Source organism: Cetorhinus maximus, chromosome 5 (genome assembly GCF_964194155.1).
Source record: "Cetorhinus maximus chromosome 5, sCetMax3.hap1.1, whole genome shotgun sequence".
NCBI lineage: Eukaryota > Metazoa > Chordata > Chondrichthyes > Lamniformes > Cetorhinidae > Cetorhinus > Cetorhinus maximus.
Genome location: NC_135883.1, coordinates 6,786,770 through 6,809,652, shown reverse-complemented (window position 1 = coordinate 6,809,652; position 22,883 = coordinate 6,786,770). Strand labels below are relative to the sequence as shown.

Sequence of the window (22,883 nt, the reverse complement as noted above, 5' to 3'; positions counted from 1 at the left end):
AATAGAAGTGGTTTTCTGTTTAGGATTCAAGAGGGCAATCGCCCAAAACAGATGATAGTGAATTGTCCGCCTATTATACATTACCCTGATGGCTTTTTCTGTTGGCTTTAATGGAAAAGAAAGTTTGGGTGGAGTTTAAAACAGGCTATTGCCTATTTCACACTCCACCTAAGATAAATTTCACCCCAGATATGTAAAATATATTATTCAGTGAAGAAGAAAATACTGTTGATCAGAATATACCTTCAATCCTAAAACCAATCACCATTCATAGCCCAATGCTGCTCAATGAATTGTTAAAAAAAATTCATTGATGTGGTTTTACAAACTCTAAAATGTAGCACACACTATCCATTATTACAAACACAAATGATATAACAGCTATCTTTATTTGCTGTTGATCTGGTGATAAAATACATTTCATACAGGAGCTATATTTTGAATGTACATTCTCCATTATAAGAACAGGCAATTAAAATTTTTTGAGAGAAAAATATAATCTGTAACAAGAAAGACAATACCAGAAATAAAGATTCTATGTTCTTTACAAGTGGCGTGAAGTGGCAAAAATTCAATTGCCTCTAATGACAACATAGACCATTTACTGATATAGTTAAGTATTGAGTATTTTCAATGTTACTGACAATGCAACCTTATTATATCTGCCGTTGGGTGAATTTATTTGCATTTCTTCTATTGGGAAGTAAATGTTAAATATTTTGCCACTTATTTCCTTTTAACATAACATGATGTGCAACCAATATAAAGTAAAAGAAACATTGTTTATCTTTTAAATTCTTTAAAAATTCTTTAATTATTTTAAAAATAGTGATTTCTATATTGGTATTTGTGAAAAAAGTTTTTTTTTTAAAAACTATATATAGGCCTAATTTATTTTTACATATCTTCCATTATTAATTCAATAGAGCCTCAAAAATTTGCATCAAAAGACAGGATTCAAAGACAACGAGAAGCAGTGAGAAGATTTATACTATTTTTACAGCCCTTTTCAAAACAAATATTAACAATATTAAAAAGGAGGAAAAAAAAAACCTTGCCACTATCAACAAATCAGGTTATCTTGTTGGCCCCTTAAAACAAAATTGTCCACTGCAAGATCTGTCTTTAACCTCTCCAATCCTTCTGCTCCATGCTTCAAAAATCATAGGTGCTCTCTAAAATCTACTGAAGTCATGGGCAGTTGTAATTATCTGTTACCAGGTTTCACTTGTGCTCCACTACTGTTGGAGGAGCATTGTTGACCGCAGGTAATTTACTCCGAGGCCTGGATTTGGCCTGTGGGCAACACTAGCATGCCAGGATTTTGAATTTAAGCTGTGCTGTTTACTACTGATTTGACCATCAGCGTGTTGCTTTCCTCAAGAAACTGAGATATCGCTAAGAACTAGAGGTTTAGCTGTCAGAAAATAAAAGCTTCACTTGTGTCATTTCACAGACAAGAGCTTGTCTGACATGCCGTTCTAGGGCTTGGATCGATAATTTGTCATTTAGGAAAGATTTTTCTATGACAAAAGGAGACACATTAGGACATATGTATTATTATAATACACATTTTTAAAATATAGTCATTAAAGTACGAAACTAATAATCTGGAAATTCCTCAACACCATTTATCCTATATCTTTTCCTGGAAATGGAACAGATTAAAATCCTATTATAGTCTCCTCATTCCTTGCTTTGAGATATCAAAATAGTTTAGAAATACTGTAAGAAAATATACAATGCAATCTTCATGGATTTTTCAATATGCTTATACTGTGACATTCTTAATCATGTTGACCATTGGCAAAGTTGCACTTTTTGAATTATACTCAATTGGGTTTTGCTGATCTTCAAATACAATCTGATGGTTAACATTTTTTTAAAAATGTGCTGCCTGATCCAGCAGATGGGTGGAGACTTTTCCTCACTTAGATTCAGTAATGGTGCAGTTCATTCTTCAGTAACTTGATGTCAGCACATACTCTATAGTTCATTACAAATTCTAGAGACTTATGTTCCTGACTTGTACTTAATTTTACATGTTGACATTGTGGCTGCATTAACTGTATTCTAACATTTGCCAATCTCATAAATTCAAAACCAAGCACAGCAATTAACAAGCAGATTCAGTTTTGTGTTCAACAGTAATCAGATTCTAACTAACCAGCCACCTACTGAAAAGTTGAAAGTTCATTACCCAGGCCCCTAGCGTGGATAACTTATACTCACAAATCTTACTTCAGGGTGAAGAAATGATGTCAGCAAGTGCTGTGTTTTCCGGCTATGCAAATTTCAAATTTGCTTGTTCACGTCAATTTATTCAAGGCCAAAGGTTGGGGGGGGGTGGGGGTGGGGAGAAAAGCTAAAATATACTGGGTCCCTGTTAATATGAGCAGGTATTTAAATAATATATCAAACAAGTCTCTATTAGTTACCCTGTTCGCTGCTGTTCAAAATTTTGTTTGAAAAAATAGAACAATAAAATCTGAACATGATCTTTAGTGCAAACTCTGTCTCATTTAACACATACCAGCCAAAGAAGCTTAGAAAAAGGTGCCATTGTTAATAAACTTGATATAAACTTTTTTTTCCTGATTGAACATTTCTTTTGTGCATGGCATATGCCAGTTCAGATAAATTTCTTTTCAATGAAGAAAAACATGTTTATTTATCGTACCACCAGACAAGAAACACATAATTTAGATGGTCCGATGCAGTCATCATGACAAAATGCCCCGCATCCTTTACACATAATCATGGCTTTAAGCCTGCAATAACATTTGGAAGGTGAGTCCTCCATGTTGCCACCTTCGGGAAACGTTTGGGCAGATTGGCTGCTCGTATTTATTGACTGACCAGCAGGAAGTGTTGTCACAGTAACGGAGAATGACACCATATTTCCAGAGTTATTTGAGACTTGGCTGTACACAGACATCCCTGTGACTGTGGAGCAATGGTTTACAGATGAAACAGAAGGGACATTGATACTGCTACTATGAACAGGTCTAAATGCAAACTGGGAACTTGCACGGTTTCCATAAGGGGGGAACTTCTGTTGGTGTTGGGTAGGCTGTTGAAATCCTACAGATAAGCTGGATATCCTGTAAGGGTCTTGATGACTCTGCATTGATTTTCCACTACCAACATGAGCTAAATTTGACTGGATTCCCTGGTAGAATTCTTTAGTCACAGATATACCAGCCACATGTGCAGGAGGCAGTAAAGGAGTGTTCTCCTTTCCAGTGTGTTTATATTCATGTGTGGGTGTTTCCACTTTCAAATATCCACTGGACAAATTATCTACTCGAGGGCAGACAACGGCATCACCCATTTGCGTGGGATCCTGCTCTGTTTTGATTAACACAGATGGAGGATGACAGGACACTGACCTGTTGTTTGATTCTGATGTCACCTGAACGCTACCATCAACTTGTTTTGCTCTGTCTTCCTTAAGATCCTTCTCAGACGTTTCTACCAAACCATTTATACCAACATGAGTCTCAGTGCTCTGAACATGGGCTCTTTTCCAGCTCTCGGAACCTCTTCCATAGGTAGCTGTATTAAGAAGGTAATGACCAGATACAGCTGGCTTAAGGGCAGACTTTGTCCCCATCAAACCAAATCTCGATCTTTGACCAACCAAAGCACCTGCAGAGGAAAAAGCTGAACTGTTGACTTCGTGCTGTAAAGACACAGGAACTAAGATTTGACTCTGCACATTGCTCAGGATGGCCTGCTGTATCCTCTCTTGTGTTGTGCTGTTGAGCGTTCCTGGTTGACTGCAGTCTTGATCGGTGTCTCTGATTTGCTGCTCTTCATTAGTAGAACTGTGTTTTGAGGCCTGTTCAAACAACTTCTGTTGTCTGTGTTGATCGGTTGATTCAACAACTTGTTCTGGTACTGTCTCAGATTGTCTTCCTTTGATAAGGTCAGTAGGTACCTCACCAGACCCGTGAATCACAGTGGTGGCATTTCCCACAGTCACGGATACGACTAATGTGCCATCAGATGATATCTTCATTTTATCGTTGAGTGAAGTTTTAGGAAACTGATATACAGGCTTCATCTCTACTTTGGTTAGAGGCTTAGGCAGGAATTGCTCTAGTGGCACTTCTTTCCCTTGCAGCAACTGTGTAACCAATGGGTTATTTGCAGGGATGGAGGAACCCATTTTTGGCATGGTTCCACAAACAGGCCCTTGTGTTTTAAGACTAGGTACATCATGTGAAGTGCAAAATAAGGGTGTAGATGTAGTAGATGTAATTATAGGGCTTTCTACATTTGTACTTGTTTCAGAAACTGGGGAGGCCACTTCCAAAGTTCCAGCTGTGCCTCCAGATGCCACAGAAATAGAACCAGCTGTTGTGACGAACACATTGGCTGAAGCTGAAACCTGATGGCCCCTTTGTGTATCGAAAGAAACGCAGGGCAGCGAAGTATCAGCAGGCAGTTTTCTGTCCACATTTGATGCTCTGACGCTAGAGTCTATCAAAGGCTGATTACTCACTTCACCTGGTTTATTGTGCACTGCAAAATTTCCTGAGCTTTGAGTTGCTGCCTTTGCATACTCAGAATCGCTGAAAACAGGCACAGGTTTCAAACCTTCCCTCAAGGTTGGACTGGAAATCTGCTTTATAGCTTGTGGCTGCATTGGAGCAGGAGTGGCTTTTGTTGCAGCACTGTTTGTCATCACAGGAGTTGTCTGCAAGGATGCGAGTGAAGTCACAGATGTTGTTGTATGTACACTTGATAATGTTAATGCTGGTGTTGTAACTGTGGTTGTGGATTTGCTGGGGTCTGTACAGCTACCTGCAGATATGCACTGCGCCGTGGGGGCTTGCTGTAATTGTGTTCTCGCATCCATACTGGTTGGGGACTTGGTCGTTGCCTCTGCACATTTTCTGGATTGCTGTCCTGGACTATCAAACAAGGGCCCTCCAATACCTCTCCTGCCTCCAGTTCTGTCCATGTCCAGTGTGCTCCCCTGTCCTGAGATTCTACTGATCCCAGTCCCAGTCCCTCCTCCCCCTCCACTCCCTCCCCCTGGACCTGGGCCTGGAACTGCTCCACCTGCAGCTGCGGCTGCTGCTGCCCGCTGGGCCTTGGCAAGTTGAGCTTTAGCTTTGATGTCTGCAAGAGTCCTGGCTCCAGTTCTCCCAGGACTAGTGACGAGCAGTGGGAAAGTGGCCCTTGGAGAGACCTGACCAGTCTGGGTAGGCACAGGTCTGATTCTTGAGACTGAAATCTGTAAGGGATTTAAAGGAAGAAAATTAAAAGGGCAATTATATGCATATTGAGCTAATTTTCGGTAGGAACAATGAGCAGAGTGTTACGGTTCCCTGCAGGTAGATTTGTAGGCGAGTGTCCCATAAAATTCCATGCCAGCCACCCACCTGACCAGGCTGTGATCTAATGGGTAGCGAGTGAGGCCTCAGGCACGCCACCTGCTCTCAAGCCAATTGAGGCCCTTAAGTGGCCAATTAATGGCCACCTCCCACCCAGCTGCAATTCTTTGAGGTTAGTGACGGGCAGTAAGCTGGTAGGTAAACCTGCTTGGCTCTCAGGCGGGAAAGTGAGGCGAAGGTGCCTCCTTCATGGGCCCCCTTTTCTGATCGAAAGCACCCCCCCCCAAACGTTCCCTCCTGTCCCCTCCACTCCACCACCCCCCACCCCCCCAAACTCCAAATGTTCCCTCCTGTCCCCTCCACTCCACCCCCCCACCCCCCAGCCCCCAGCCTGTGCACCCGCCACCCACTTTCCCCCGGTCCTCCTAACCTGGTCCCGCTGACAACATCCCATCACCACCACCATACACACCAACCTGCCAGCTTACATGTTAACTAGCTCCTGGCTCTTCCCCTAGGGGGACTGGATGAAGTCTCAGCAGCGCACACTGCTCTCGGTGACACTACTGGGACCAGAAAGCTACCAAGCATTCTGATTTGCTGGCGGCTCTTGGATGTTGGACTTCCTCCCCAGATGGGGGTAGAAGGCCTGTCACAAGCCTTTTAACGTTCCCCAGATCATTAAATGGCTACAGGGCAGCCTGTCGGAGCAGCAGCGAGTTTTATGGTGACCTTTTTGGCGGCAACCATAAAATTCCTGCTCAATGTTTTGTGGATTTCTGTCTTAAAGTCACATACGGTTTTTTTAAACATAAGGCTTTCCAGTCCTTTACTGAAATTTAAAACAAAGTGAAAGTACATAGTTCCTGACTGACTTTTGACAACATGCAAGGTCGGAACTTGAGCAGCTAGCGATAACCTTCTAAAGAGATTCTCAGCCCAAAAGAACTAATTGAAATGAGGTATCGTAATGCATTTTCATTCTTAGCTTTTTAAATAGAGGCACAGAGTACAAAAGCAAGGTCGTCATGCCAAATCTTTATAAAGCACTGGTTGGACCCCCAGTGGAGTATTGTTGCGATACTGGGCACCGCACTTTAGGAAAGATATCAAGGCCATAAGAGAGGGTGCAGAGGAGATGGTACCAGGGAGGAAAGACTTCATTTACAATGAGACACTGCAAAAACTCGGATTGTTCTCCTTAGGGCACAGAAGTTTAAGGGGAGATTTGATGCAGGAGTTCAAAATTATGCAGTGTTCTCCTAAGTAAATTTCAAGAAAGCGTTTCCAGCGGCAGAGGGATCGGTAACCAGAGGACACAGATTTAAGGTAATTAGGACCAGAAGCGTCATGAAAGGATTATTTTCATGCAGTGAGTTGTTAAAGTATAGAATGCACTCCTGAAAGGGTTGTGGTAGCCGATTCAATAATAAGTTATAAAAGGAAATTGGATTAATACTTGAAAAGAAAAGATTTGCTGTGCTATGGGGTGATAGCAGGTAGGTGGACTAATTGCATAATATCTTCAAAGACCCAGCACAGGTAAGACGGGCTAAATGGTCTCCTTTTAAACTGCATCATTCTATGATTCTATGCAAGTTTTCTTTCCAGATATAAATATGACCATTTGTTACAGTTTCTGCACCTCCTTTTAACCAGTATTTTTTTTATTCATTTATAGATCTGGACATCGCTGGCTGGGCCAGCATTAATTGCCCATCCCTAATTGCCCTTGAGAAGGTGGTGGTGTGTTGCCTTTTTGAACCATTGCAATCCATGTGGTGTAGGTACACCCACAGTGCTGTTAGGGAGGGAGTTCCAATACTTTGACACAGCAACAGTGAAGGAACGGCGATATATTTCTAAGTCAGGATGGTGAGTGGCTTGGAGGGGAACTTCCAGGTGGTGGTGTTCCCATGTGTCTGCTGCCCTCGTCCTTCTAGATGATAGTGGTCGTGGATTTGGAAGGTGTTGCCTAAGGAGCCTTGGTGAGTTTCTGCAGTACATCTTGAAGATGGTACAGACTGCTGACACTGTTTGTCGGTGGTGGAGGGAGTGATGTTTGTGGAAGGGGTGCCAATCAAGCGGGCTGTTTTGTCCTGGATGGTATCAAGCTGCTTGAGTGTTGTTGGAGCTGCACTCATCCAGGCAAGTGGAGGGTATTCATCACACTCCTGATGTGCCTTGTAGGTGGTGGACAGGCTTTGGGGAATCAGGAGGTGAGTTACTTGTCACAGGATTCCTAGCCTCTGACCTGCTCTTGTAGCCGCAGTATTTATATGGCTAGTCCAGTTCAGTTTCTGGTCAATGGTAACCCTCAGGATGTTAATAGTGGGGGATTCAGCGATGGTGATGCCATTGACCGTCAAGGGATGATGGTTAGATTCTCTCTTGTTGGAGCTGATCATTGCCTGACACTTGTGTGGCACAAATGTTACTTGCCACTTGTCAGCACAAGGTATGTCCTAAGATTAATGTCAGACTCATCTGGAAATTTTTTTCCCCCCAAGTGTCATGATAATTTAAGTAACATTATGTAGACCAAGGGATTCTCTGCAACATTGGGCTGAATTTGATGCAGCCTCTTGTGGCAGCAAACATGGCGACGGGCCCACTTAATTGTGGGAGAAGCACCCTGTCAGTCTCCCGGAGGTGGTAAAACCTCTCCCGATAAACTCAGAGGGTGGCAGGTGCTGATGTGGGATTCCGGCTGCCAGTTGGAGGATGTCACTTAGGTTCATTAATGAGCCTACTGAAACCCAGCATCCCTGAGCCACCAGGGATTAAACGAAGGCCGCACGGCTCTCCCATGCTGTTGAAGGCCGCCCAGCAAACCCTGTTATGGAGGGGTGGTGGTTCCTCGCTATCAGCCACTCTGTGCCTGATTGAGAGACCTGGCATTGGGCAGGGAGTTGGCCTTTGAGCCACGCACCCCCTCCTCCCATGATCCTAACCCCATTCCCACCCTGCCATCGCCCATTGTTGGTCTGGGATCTCACAATGACCCTAGGCCTCTGGTGGGTGTGTTGCCTCCAGCAGCCACCACCTCTCCCGTTGGCGGTGGCAGCATGAGGAGCCGCCAGCTTCTGATTGGCCAGCAGCTCCTGGGGGGTGGGACTGCTGCCGGCAGGGGCCTCAATTGCAGAGAAGGTCTGATGGTGGCCACTTAAGTGCCTTAAAGGCACTTGATTCCGTCGAGCCTCCCCTACGGAACTGAGCGGGTTCCCGCCAGTTCTCTGAATGATGGGCGAGACCGCAGCGGCCCGACAGAATCCTGGCCATCGTGTGTTGCACCTGGAATAGGACCTGGAATATGTAAAGAACAAGATGTTAAGTACCTTAAGAGGTGGGACTTTGAGTTCATGTGGCTCATCTTTGTTTCTGGGAAAGTCCTTAGGTGGGGTCCGAAATAACTGGTGGTCCACAATGCGGGGTCTTTTCTCAGGACTGAGCAGAGACTCTCCTTCGTTGGTAGACTTCCTCTTCAGACCCTCTGCAGTAACTTCCATTTGTTCAGTGGAATTTAGAACTTGGTCTTGTTTCGAAGACTCATGGGTCTTGCTCTCCACTGATTCAAAAGCCTCAGGCTTTTTACTTTTAGATGTTTCTGAACTCTCCGACTTCAGCTGCAGTTTGGACTCATTTTGGTCTAATTTTGGCTTAGGTACCAAGGCTTTAGCCTCTGGGGAAATAATAGAGCCTACTTTTGATGTTTGATTATCTTGCTGCAGCACTGAAGTAATATGGTCAAGGTCCACCTTCTTCTCAGGCAGGGCGCTAATCTCCGAAGATCTATTGTCTTCATGGTTTTTAATAACTGGAATTGGTTTGGTGCCACATTGTTCTGAAGAGGCTGCTGATTTCTCTGTATCTTCAACCTTTTCTTCTACTTTTAGCATCCCTACTTCTTTGGTTATTGCTTTGTGGTCAGTTTCTCCTTTTGGCTCAACTGGTGTTTCTGCCTTGATGGGAGTTTCTTGCGTGACTGATTGCAGAGGGGCTTGTTTGGATGGAGGGCGTTGACAATCCTCAACATTATTCGACAATGCAGTCAGCTTTTCTGAGTCTTCCAGACTTATGCCAGAACTGCAAAATGTTGAAGTTATTTGCAAAACAAGTGTCAAAAACATTTAAAAATCTAAAAGATTTTTTAAACATGTTTTCAAAAGCATGTACTTTCAAGCTTGTACAGATAAGAAATAACTTAAATTACAACTCAATTATTCAAAAAATAAAACTGATTATAAACACCCACAGATTATTTAGACTTGTCTCAATTTAACATCAGTTAAAGCTAGTGACGTAGTCAGTCAAGTGGGTTATTGTGCAGCACAAACGATGATTAATTTGATATTCTGGCAAACGTCGTGAGCAACAGCCAATCAAGGTATTTTCAAAGAATATTGGTTAGTACACGTCCACAACGTAGGAAGTGTTAGCACTCTGATCAAGTGCCTATCTCAGGTTATCTGAAAAATCTATTTCTGCCTACGAATTTTGTGGGCTGGCCGGCATATTTATAGCCTGCAGATGTGAAACTGGCAGCTGTAGCTGTCCTATATAATGTAATAGAAAATGTTATAGTTAATTATTAGCGACTATATTAAATAGTCTTTCTTTTGCCTTTCTACGTTAAGAAATGTTTCATTTACACTTTATTCAAAAAAAAAACTACCTTTTAATTAAAACTGCTGGCTCATTCTGCTACCCTGAAACCAGCACCTGCAGTCCAACAGCACCATGAGTGACTGAATAGGAATCCTTTGCTAGAAACTAAGTAGGACATTACCCTCATAGACAATATACTTCAAAAAAGGCAAAACAGAAATAAAAATCTGATTAAATTGCTTACTTTTGACCATAGTAATTCTCAAAAAAACTTTCCTTCCATTGTTCCACCTTCTTTTCTTTTTCTATCTCTTGTCGTATTCTCAGCTGCATCTCTGGAGTGAACTCTCCTGCAGATAAACATGCAGAAAGTTAATGAATGTGCTTTACAGTGTGCACTGAAATGGAGTAAATGCTCTCGGTTCAGCCGCTTTTACAGAAGGATAATAAGAAAATGGGGCCTCAAATGGTCTGATTTACCAGACTTACCTGACTTAAGATATTCTAATCTATTCTATCAATAGTTACTTTTAAAATGGATACCTATTTTAGCAAAATTTTCCCTTGAAGAACAAACTCAGATTTTTTGTACTTTCCAAAACAGTTTATAATCCAAAAACAAACTATAAACAAATGAGTTAAGCCTTTGCTAATATGTCAAAGCCTACTGTCCAGGCCTAAATATTTCTATTCTGGGCTGCTTTGAATTTAAATTAGTGGTTGAAGTTTAAAATCATAAGCACTGTTTTTGTTTGAAGTAAGTCAGTGTATGCTGTGTACTGTGTCAAGAATGAAACAATCCTGCAAAAGTTGTTTGGATGGGGAAATCATTCATCTCCATGCTTAATATAATCAGCTCAATTTATTTTTGACCATAATGGTTGCTGGTTGGCTAGAATCTGCTTGGATTTGCAAAGAGTATGTGTGTTTATATTGTCATTTGGAAATTCAAATGCGCTAAAAATAGGGAGGAAATATTTAGTATCAGAGAAATTAATGCAGTTCTAGCCTTAGGAGGAATAGAGTTGAGTGGAGCTAAACATTCTGCCTATCTGTATGTCATTGAAGGAAGATTTAAAACTAACATTTGGATGCTGTTGCCATGACCACGATCTTCAGTTAGAAAAAAACTCACCTCAAAATATGACATTTTTTCAGCTCAAATTTAGAAACTGGAACCACTTTACTCTTAACAATTCCCTCAACATAAATTGAGCTGATTATATTAAGCATGGAGATGAATGATTTCCCCATCCAAATGACTTTGCAGGATTGTTTCATTCTTGACACAGTACACAGCATACACTGACTTACTTCAAACAAAAACAGTGCTTATGATTTTAAACTTCAGCCACTAGTTTAAATTCAAAGCAGCCCAGAATAGAAACATTTAGGCCTGGAAAGTAGGCTTTGGCATATTAGCAAAGGCTTAATTCATTTGTTTGAAATTCATCTCCACTACTTAAGTTGAGATGTCCAATTTATTTTGTACAAGCTCATGGTGCTCCTAAAATTGATGAGGTAGGAAATTTCAGAAGAGTGCATCAAACGTTGAAATGCTGATACCTCATATTGTAATTTCTGAGATTTTGACCAAAGTACATCACTGAACTAACAAAGGGAAACCCAGCAAGGACACTATCCTCTGAGTACTTGCTGTTATCACAAAATGTAAGAAAGAAACCTATTCCAATTCTTTACCACAATAATTCCTCGTCCTAATTATGAGGGCAGCTTGCATAAACTTGGCTTGTACTGCCTTGAGTTCAGCAGGTTGGAGATGTTCTAAGCGAGCTCCATAAAATAATTCCCAGATTCGACAGGATATACACATAGATATAGAAGTTTAGATATAGAAACTATATGTTCTGGTGCAGGAATGCAGAAAAAGAAGGGTGTGATCCTTACATTAGAGCTAGGCTATTTAGGAGTGAAATTAGAAGTCACTTTTTCACATGAAGGATAGTAGAAATCTCAAACTCATTCTCTTAAAAGCTTGTGGCTGTTAGGTCAGTTGCAATTTTCAAGAGAGAAATCAATTGATTTTTGTTAGAAAAGGGTATCAAAAGTTATTGGACAAAGGCAGATAAATGGAGTTGAGGGACAGATCATCTATGATCCAACGGAATGGCGGAACAGGCTGAGGAACTGAATGGTCAATTCCTGTTCCTGTAATGAATACAAGTTCACAATGGAACCTATGGTTCTTTATAACAGACATCGATCACTGATCAATGCCGCGCACATGGGGTGGAACTATAACTCGTTATGGGAAAGGCAGATTTGCAAAGAACACAAAAGTAATTAACAACTTCAGAATAAATACTGGGGTATCTCAATTATTAATGGCATTGGATTTCATGCTGCTGAGATGGAGAAAATTACTTTGGCTGTAAATAAAAAGTAAATGCAACAAACATACAGACAAATGCTCTCTATACAGAGCTGTATTCTGGCAACATTTTGGTGGGAGCATCACACCGATGTTTGAATTGCTTGTGTGATGACCCTTGTGCTTTGAGAAAAGCCTGTATTGTCTTTTTTTGAGGTGTCCCTTTAATTCCAGGTGAAACTGAGGAGTCTTCTGAAAATGGTGTAATTGGACTTTCTAGCAGGCATTTCAGTTCCAAGAAATGCCCATGTAACCTGAGGTTGCTATGGGGATGAATGTTAAAAAACAAAGGGTAATTAGACAGCTAATTGGAAGATCAAATTATAGCTGGTCTTTGAACCTGCAGTTCAGAAGCAATCCAAATGAAGTAGCAGGGAGAAGACACTGAGAATAGAGCGGGAACTGTGTTACTGTCTGTGTTATACTGTTGGAAAGGACAGAGAGCTGAAGACTGAGAAAGAAGGAATTAAGGATGGCACAAGACCACTGCTGCTGTTTCAGTTTTTCCAGAGCCAACTAGACTGTTTAAAGGGATCAGAGAAGGGAGCCTCTGGGGATTTTGTGTTATGGGTCTAGCTGGGGAGGTTCTTCAGGGGTGTGCTGTTTGGGTGTCAGCCAAATCTGGGAACTTCAGATGGAATACAGCTGCTGGTGAAAGCGACTCAAGGGTGAAACCCATTTAGCGCAAAGTGGGAAATTCTATGTACCAGAAGCTGAGTTGTAAAGACTGTGAGATTGCACGTGGTGCCACATTTGTGCAGGGTGTGATGCGAGTGCTTGTAACCACGTGAGGCGTATCTTAGTTGTATTGACTATTTAAAGTGAAATTTACCTTTTGAATTATGTTGATCTTGGTTTATTACGGTGCAAGTTATAAAAAGTGAAATGTTGTCCATCGGTTTTCTTTCCATTGGAGTCCTGAGGATTCCTTTCTTTTTAAGTAGTTATCAGGCTCCAAGTAATACGTGTGTTGTCTACTCGAGACTTCACACTGATTTGTCAGAAATGTTCCTTGTTTTGAAAGAACTGTTACACTCAACCTAACTGTTTTTAGAATTGACATAAACAAGCAAAGTAGCAATACACCACTATTTGGGGCATTTTGTTTTTCTTTAGATAAGTGTATATTTGTATTACATGAAGTAGTTTTGAGTTTGTTTGAGAAATGGCGTTTGAAGAATTAATAGAACTGTTCGTTTTAACAAGTTAGGGGTTAAAAGCAGAAACGATACAATAGTTTTCTCAAATTCTTGTTTTAAAGAGAATGAAAGGCTCTGTTCCATTCTCTGCTTGAGAGGTAAGTTGGAACAAAAATAAGAAAAATGAAAGTCAAAACTTGTCAGACATGACTCAACTTTCATATTCATTCTGAAGCAGTTCTGCCGAAATTGATGCGCTATGGAATTTCTCAATAGTTATATACTTATTTTTATAGTACTTTTAATATTTACCATTATTTGAACTTGATATTGCTATTTAATTGCAAAAGATTTTGATCATTTTTTTTTATTCATTCGTGGGATGTGGGCTTCACTGGCTGGGCCAGCATTTATTGCCCATCCCTTGTTGTCCTTGAGAAGGTGGTGGTGAGCTGCCTTCTTGAACTGCTGCAGTCCATGTGGTGTAGGTACACCCACAGTGCTGTTAGGAAGGGAGTTCCAGGATTTTGACCCAGCAAAAGTGAAGAAATGGCAAAATCAAGTCAGGGTTAAACTTTATTCTCTATGGGTGTATTTTAAGGAACTGTCTTCTTTCAACAGTCTAACAGCCCGCAATGAACTTTGCCCATAAAGTCTGTCAGCTGCACCTTTCTAATGTCCTATGTTTGTAATGGCGCATACCCCGAAGGCTAATACTCACCCCACTTACAGTATTAACGGCCCACATTTCACAGTCAGTGATGGTCAGTGCCACTGACCTCAAAGAAAGCCACTCACAAAGATCTAGCAAACTCTGTGACATGGATTGCCCCTTTCTCAGTCAACTGAATCTAGTGCCAAGTCAAGGAGATCTCCAGGCGTCCAGCAACACTGATGTCATCAAGCAGGCTCAGCAGCAAGTCACAGTAAAGAATTCTCACAGACAGCAGATCAAGAAGTAAAATTGATTTTTTTTATAGATTTTACAGAAAGCAAAATAAAGATTGGGACATACACATGGGGATAAGATTTTTAAAAAAGATATATTTCTAATATGTTAAAAATCTATGGGGAGAATTTTCTCCCAGTTGGGTGGGCCGGTTAGGAGCGGGCGTGGAGCTGATCGCCTGTGGGTGGGCCGATTAAGGCTCAGCGCTACCTGTGCGGGTGGGGGGGGGAGGAGGGAGAGTTGGGGCCTGTTCTCTTTTGTGTGCATGCGCGCGAAAGAGCGCAGAAATCTCCCTGAGGCACGGAGCTGCCTCAGAGAGATCAAGATCAAAAGGAAACTTTGAAAAGAAGAAAAAATAAAATTATTCAGACATGTCCCCTCATGTGACAGTGTCACATGAGCTGGGACATGTTTATGAATTTTCATGAAAATTTTTATTCAATGAATAAACCCTTCATGAAATCTCATTCTGCCCGTGGATGAGGTTTCATAAAAAATGCGAAGGCTGCCTGGGCTCTTCGCCTGCCCCCAACCTTAAGGTTGGACGGGCAGCCCTGATGATTTGCTTAATTGGTTGAGTAATGGCCTTAACAGGCCTTTGACAGTTCGGCGGGTGCGCAGCCGACTCCGGTGCGCGCCTGCCAAACGGAAGATCGGAATGACGCACGGTGACGTCAGGATGCACGCCCGACATCACCGCGCATCATTTTACGCGTTGGTGTGCGGGGCCCCCCCCCCCCGCACGCTGAAGAGAAAATCCTGGCCTATGAAATTATCATAATATAGGAATGTAACATTCTATAAATATAAAGGGATAGAAAGGTTGCTCAGCAGTATATATGACTTAGTATGAAACTCAAATCAAACATCATTCAACAAGGCATAACATTTTCAGGTTTTTTTTAAAACAGTGGTATCACAGCATGAAAGGGGAAGTTCACATCAACTTGGATGATTTGTAAAATTGCCATCTGCTCAGACTTCCACAATACACCCCGTGGAACAGCATGGAAATTACTGACAGTGACTTCTGGATTTCTGCGTGAAGATGTCAGTAGTTGCTGTTGGTTTCACAGTTGTAACGTTGGCAAATATTGACAGTTTTGTCATCATTACAACTGTTAAATCTGGGCTGGGGTTGCTAGCATTAACACATCTTCTACTACATTGCTAATATACATTGGTACCTGGTCCCCCAATGACACCACTCCAAAATTCTCATAACTGTGTTTAAGTCTCTCCTTGGCATCACTCCTCCCTCTCCCTGTAACCTCTTCCAGCCAATTACACCCACCACCAACACAGCCCCCCCACCCATTGCCAAGCTCTCTTGTTCCTTCACCTCTGGTCTCATGTCCTGAGTGAAGGCAGAATCTTCACAACCATCTACTACTCCCTGACTTGTCATGGGATCAGGATAATGATCACCACTGATCTGCAGGAAAACAGAGCTGCCCTTGGAGAACATATCATGCAACTCTCTGAAGTAGTGTCTTGAAGACCTCAGAAGCTAACAGGCATTGTTCTCTATATTCCACCAGCAAGGGCCTGAACAGCTCACGTCAAAGCCTATGCATTAGCGTTACTTAAAAGCATCTATGTTGTCTTAAAGGAAGTGGCAGCGGAGATAGTGGATGCATTGGCTATAATATTCCAAAATTCCCTGGATTCTGGAAAGGTTCCAGTGGATTGGAAAAATGCCAATATAACACCCTTATTCAAAAAGGAAGGGAGGCAGAAAGTAGGAAACTATAGACCAGTTAGTTTAACGTCTGTCGTTGGGAAATTATTGGAATCCATTATTAAGGAAGTAGTAATGGGGCATTTGGAAAATCAAAATGCAATCCATCAGAGTCAGCATGGTTTTATGAAGAGTAAATCATGTTTGACTAATTTGCTAGAGTTCTTGCTAGAGTGACAAGCAAAGTGGACAATGGGGATCCTGTAGATGTAGTATATCTGGACTTCCAGAAGGCCTTTGATAAGGTGCCGCACAAAAGATTAATACACAAGATAAGATCACACGGAGTTACGGGTAATATATTAGCTTGGATAGAGGATTGGCTAACCAACAGAAAGCAGCGAGTTGGGATAAATGGGTCTTTTTCTGGATGGCAAGCTGTAACTAGTGGGGTGCCACAGGGTTCGGTCCTTGGGCCCCAACTATTTACAATCAATATTAATGACTTGGATTCAGGGACAGAAGGTACTATAGCTAAATTTGCAGATGACACCAAAATAGGTGGGAAAGTAAGTTACAATGAAGAAATAAGAAATTTACAAATGGATATGGACAGGTTAGGTGAATGGGCCAAAATTTGGCAGATGGAGTTTAACATAGATAAGTGTGAGGTTATCCATTTTGGTCAGAAGAATAAAAAGGAGACTTATTATTTAAATGGAGAGAAACTTCAGAATGCTTCAGTGCAGAGGGATCTGGGTATCCTTGTGCATGAATCGCTGAAAGCTAGTATGCAGGTACAGCAGGTAATAAGGAAGGCAAATGGAATTTTGGCATTTATTGCTAAAGGAATAAAGTATAAAAATAGGGAAGCGTTGTTGCAACTGTACAAGGCATTGGTGAGACTGCACCTGGAGCACTGTGCACAGTTTTGGTCCCCTTACTTGAGGAAGAATATAGATGCACTGGAGGCGGTTCAGAGGATGTTCACTAGATTAATTCCAGAGATGCGGGGCTTGTCTTATGAGGAGAGATTGAGCAGTTTAGGCCTATACTCAGTAGAGTTTCGAAGGATGAGAGGAGATCTAATTGAGGTATATAAGATGCTAAAGGGGATAGACAAAGTAGACGTGGAGCGGATGTTTCCCCTTGTGGGGCATTCCAGATCGAGAGGCCATAGTTTTAGGATAAGGGGTGTTAGATTTAAATCAGAGATGAGGAGGAATTACTTTTCTCAAAGGGTCGTGATTCTGTGGAATTCACTACCTCAGAGTGCAATGGATGCCAGGATGCTGAATAAATTTGAGGAGATAGACAGACTATTAATTAGTAATAGGCTGAAAGGTTATGGGGAGAGGGCGGGAAATTGGAGTTGAGGCCGAAATGAGATCAGCCATGATCGTATTGAATGGCGGGGCAGGCTCGAGGGGCTGAATTGCCTACTCCTGCTCCTAGTCCTTATGTTCTTATGGAATGGAAGCCTGGATTCCTGCTGATCCAGATTGTTGAGAGGTTCCTGCTGATGTTACCGCAAATGTTTTCATTTTTCTAAGTCCTGCCATCTGCTGCCGTGCCTTCATATGAGTTTGATGCTCTACTGGCATTCTTCTTTTCATAGCAGAACCCCCAGAGATCAAATCCAAATGCTCCTACCCTCTGTTCAGTAACATCCTCCTCCACTACTCTTCCCTTGGCTTCCTTACGTGACATGCAGCACCCAGTGTTGGTGCCTTATCCACATCCCTCTTTCTAGACTGGTGATTATGAGAAGGTGTAATTGATGGTGTGGATGAATTTCTACTGACTGTCCAGGCTATTGAGGGTCCTGCTGCCATTGGGTCAAATCCTCTCTCTGCTTCTTCCTTGTTTCTCATTCCTTTGAAGGAAAGCAATGGAGAAATGCCAGTCTTCCTTCTCCTTTACTGTTCTGCAAATATATCCTTGGAGTATGGATGCCAGAAAATTGACATCTTTTAGGATCTATGTGCATTAGCAGGATGTTCTGCATAAAATAACTGCGGATGCAGAACCTCCTAAATTTTACAAATGCCGCAGCAAAGTGGGATCCCTGTATCTCTACTGCCCCCTCTTACTGCATTAATGGACAAATGGTGACTATTTCTCCTCCTGCAGTTAACTGTTCCTGTGACTGACTGACATGCCATTTTTCTGGAATGAGAATAGAATGTATGTTACTTTCAGTCATAGACTAATTTGTTTGAGAATGATTGGAGAATTTGTATCACTTCTCTTACAGGGTTCTTATACAGAAGGAGTATACACATGCATTGCAGGATTCTCCGGTCATAAAATGTAATTCTGCCATATTAAGGAATCTGTATTTTATTTAGTTCACATGCTTATACTCTTATGTTTGCCGCTGTACTTTTAGAATTAATATTGGTCTATAGCCTGTAAAGTGTAAAAACAATGGATGAATGGCAGTTTGCTGCCAACATAGTTCTGCTGATCTTGTGAAGATTTGGGAGTTGCCACTCACTTCCTGTGTCATCTACTTCCAACATAGCCTCATCTGGTGTATTGGCAGCTCTCTTGCTCCTTACTCCCATGATTCCATCTCTGACTTAAAGGTCTCCAAGAGGGTTGAGGCTCTCCTCCCCTCTAGTTCAGTTGGAACCATGGCTTCACCAGATGGATCTGTTTTAAGAACAGTCCAGCTTTGAAAGCTGTAGCCTTACAAGTAGTTCCTTTCTCTGGTCCCCCCACAACTCCTCAGTGTATATTTTCTTATCATAAGTAACTAACTGCTGGTGAGGCTTGGGTCTGTCTCTTGTCAGGCAATGATAAAAATTTGGGGGCCCCAGGATTGCTAACCGGATGAGCATCAGTGTCAGAGGTTGGGTAGAGGTCCTGCACTTAGTGAAGGATCACGAGGCTTGCTCATTCCAGCAGCAAAGCGACTGCAAGAATGATCAGGGTCCAGCCTTTTTTAATCCGACTGGTGAGCTGCAGACACCGAGAGAGACAATGCAAACAGGGTTTAAATATTTATCTAGTGCTGCCTATTTTGTATTGCAAATGAATAGGTTTGTTTTGAGTGTGGTGCAAGGATGGAGCTGTTATTAGGGTTGGCAGTAATAGGAGTGGTGATGGCCTGTCCTTTTGTCATGGTACCTACTAGTGTGATCAATATTGATTAACTATAGATGAGAGATGAAGGCGTCCATTCCTAATCCATTTGTTGGTGGATTCTAAGGTGGACATTTCTTTGCTCTCTGTCTGTTTTTGAGGAATCCTTTCGTGCTTCTGTATTTTTAAATATACATTCACTTTCACCCCATTATGCACTGCCCTTCTGTCCCTCACTGGTGTCAGCTCTTTGCTTTGCTGATCAGTTCTCACGATCACAAATCAATCTGCAACCTTTACTCCTACTCAGAGGATCTCCAAAAGGCAGGAACTGAAAGGCAGCAGGAGATGAAAGATATAGACATTGACAGCTCAGAAACAGCAGCAAACAGAAAGACCAGGTGAGATTTGAAGAGGCTGAAGAAGATATTTGAGATCAATATTCCTGAAAGTAGAGTGGAACAGAAGAGCCTCTTATTAAGTATAGATTACATGGATTAAACAATACATTGTAAAACAAGGTGAAAAATACTTCCCAAGAACAATCCCGAAAAAGCAGTGTTAACAGAAATGATCATTAAAAAGCCATTGAATAAAAAGTAAAATGAAAATCATTAGCGGAAAATGTGTTCACAACTTTACTCAAAAGCAAGGAAAGGGTCAAAAAGCAAGCTTAATTAGGTTAAGTGCAAAGAACCAGAAAGTGGCCTTTGTCTGATGGACAGCCGATTAGTGGAAGGCCCAAGCTGGTTGCTCATTCCAGCAGCAAAATGGCTGTGAGAATGATCAGGGTCCAGCCTCTTTTAATCCGACTGGTGAGCTGCAGATACTGAATGGTTGTCTCGAGGTAACCGGCCGGTTTTGTGGGCACAGGAATGCAGGCCAACTGGGATACCAGCTGAGATACATAGTCTTTTAGTGGGGCCTGGAGGAGCATTGTCAAATTTTAGGTCAGAAGTTTTAAGGATAACCTAAACCTATAACAACATCTAATTCCTCACTGTTTATAATAACTGTATCTGTGAAATGTATTTAAACACATTTTTGGAGAGGGTATGGATACTTTAGAGGCTTTTGAAGCAAATATATAATTACATTATCTGGATCAGGATTTGTACTTCATTTAAATGATCAGCTCAGAAGAAACCCTCAAGTCCTCATTCAGTCTCAGCTGATTGATTTGTCAACTATAAAACCCTCCTGTCCGCTAAGCAATACTATGGCTGTTAGGGAAAGTTGGAAAAATAAATTTTAGTCAAGAAAGTAACAGGCCAATGTAGTGAAACATTATGGGCTGAATTTTCTGGTCGGCGTGTGGGGGGCGGGCCCAATAAGCCCATGTGCAAAATGACACGCAATATTTCGCTTAGCGGGCGCGCGCCGGAGTCAACTGTGCGCCTGCCGAAATGTCAACAGCCTATTAAAGCCATTGAGAAATTAATTAAAGCACTTAAGAACGCTGCCCATCCAAACTTCGGTCGGCGGGCAGGCGAAAAGTCCAAGCGGCCTTCGCATTCTTCAGGAAACCTCATCCACGGGCGGGATGAGGTTTCCTGAACCTTTTATAAAATAAACAAATAAATTTTCATAAATTTACAAATATGTCCCAACTCATGTGACACTGTCACATGAGGGGACACGTTTAAATAAATTTTTACATAATTTATTCAACTGTTTTATTATCTGCTCAATCTCAAAGGCAGCTCCATGCCTCAGGGAGATTGCTGAGTTCATTCCTGCGCATGCACGAAAAAGCGCTGGACCCGACTTTCCCTCCTCCCCCGCCCCCCGCCTGAATAGGCAGCAAGCCCTACCGCCCACCTATTATGTTGGGTACGCCTTTATTGGCCCACTCGTGTAAAATGGCGGCACGCAGCTGATCACAGGCGTCGATCGGCTCCGCGCCCGCCCAGCCCACCTGCCATAGGAAAAATCCTGGCCTGTGGTATGAAAAGACTGATACATATTTTCCTTAAACATACTGACATTCTTTAAATGTACTACAGTCTTGTGATAACCATCAGTGTGCCACCAACACCTGGTGGGAACGGTGTGAGTTGGCAATGCCAAGTTCTATTGTCCCACTCAGCGTCATTTCATGCTTTCACATGAAAAGAGTTCTGCTTACAGGTGTGCAAAGGCTAGTTTAAAAAAATAATAAAGAGCCCAGCAACAATGAGAAGTTCAAAATTAAGAGTCATTGGGCAGAATTTTGCCGTTGGTGAACAGGGGGCGGGGCCCGCTCGCCGATGCGTAAAATGACGCGGGATGATGTCGGGCGGAGCCCCTGACGTCATCCCGCCCCATTTAAATTTTCAGGAAGGCGGGCCCGCAGCAAAATCAGCTGTCCGCCCGCCGACCTGTCAATGGCCAATTGAGGCCATTGACAGGATCAATTATACAATTAAAGGACCTGCCCGTCCAACCTTAAGGTTGGCAGGTTGGCCAGGAGCCCCGGCGGGGAATAGCAAAAACATGAAACCTCATCCACGGGCCGGATGAGGTTTCATGCAGGGTTTTAAAAAGTTTAATAAACTTTAATAAATTATGAACATGTCCCATCTCATGTGACATGTTAAGGAATTTTATTTTTCTATTTTTAATATTTTTAAAAGTGGAAGCGATCTCCCTGAGGCAGCACTTAGCCTCAGGGAGATGTGCGCATACGCGAAAGAGCGCACTCTCGCTTTTGGGGAATCCCCCCCCCGCCCGCACAGGAAGTGCATAGCGCTTCCCGCCGGATGTCACGCTGGGCGGGCCTTAATTGGCCCACCCACGTAAAATGGCGGTGGGGCCTGCTTCTCTGACGGGGATTGGCTCCCCAACAGGCAGAAAATTCTGCCCATTAAGTTTCTAGCCAGGGATGGTTTTGGGGGGATTTTGACTTAGAGATGTTCAGTCATAATCCCACATTTGGCAGCTTCACAGCAGTGGCTCCTCAACCAAGCATATACAACAAAAGGTCTGAGCCTATGGTTCCTCTTGTGCTGAGCAGGCTTACAACTGCAACAACATAATCATCAAGGTAAAACTAACCCGGCTCACGATGGTCTAATTCCAGTTCACTTCACAATACTTCAATTAACTGTAGCCAGCTGCTAGAATTACGTGTGCTCTCAGTTTGGAGATTTTACTCTCCAGTTCTCTGGGGACCTCTTATACTGAAGGAATTCAAAAAACTGTGGCGATAAAAATATTTTGTTTTTGGTGTCAGAATTTTAGATGTATATTTTTAGTCACTGAGCCATAAAAACCTCTTGTAAGAAAATTTGATCCTCCCATACCACTGAATGTGGATATCAGTGATGCTGCTGTGAGAAATGCTGTTTAGAAATCAGGCATCTCAGTACAGGAATGATGAAAAGTGGCAGAAGGTCAATTGCAAACTGCTTTAGGATGCCTCCAAGTAGTTGAATCAGAATGACAACAGGAGGAGCCTGGGAGCAGGTTATCCACCAGAAGGCCTATGGAAGTACATAAGGATTCATAATCTCACAAAACATAAAGTTATTTAAGTAACATAAAGTTGTCGTTTGGTAGTACAGAACTTGAGTATTGCTTAAGAAAAAAAGACCTTTTTGTTGGAGCTTTTCATCTTGCACTTATCAGGGCAATTTGCAAGAATATCAAATGTAAAAGGAACAACAATTTATACTGTATGAGAAGAGAGTGCTGA

General features: G+C 42.2%; 1 protein-coding gene across 19 annotated transcripts in view; it reads right to left on the bottom strand.

The window, feature by feature from the left end:
* Nucleotides 1–370: 370 nt before the first annotated feature.
* LOC144680470 (putative Polycomb group protein ASXL2) overlaps nucleotides 371–22,883 on the bottom strand; it is a 312,304-nt gene continuing 289,791 nt past the window's right edge. For all 19 annotated transcript variants that reach the window (XM_078541444.1, XM_078541463.1, XM_078541449.1 and 16 more), the window contains 3 exons: nucleotides 10,201–10,306; nucleotides 8,687–9,434; nucleotides 371–5,248 (listed from right to left, as the gene is read on the bottom strand). In XM_078541444.1, coding sequence (XP_078397570.1) covers nucleotides 2,672–5,248; nucleotides 8,687–9,434; nucleotides 10,201–10,306 — 3,431 coding nt within the window. In that variant the 3' untranslated portion in view covers nucleotides 371–2,671. The remainder of the gene's footprint in view (nucleotides 5,249–8,686; nucleotides 9,435–10,200; nucleotides 10,307–22,883) is intronic.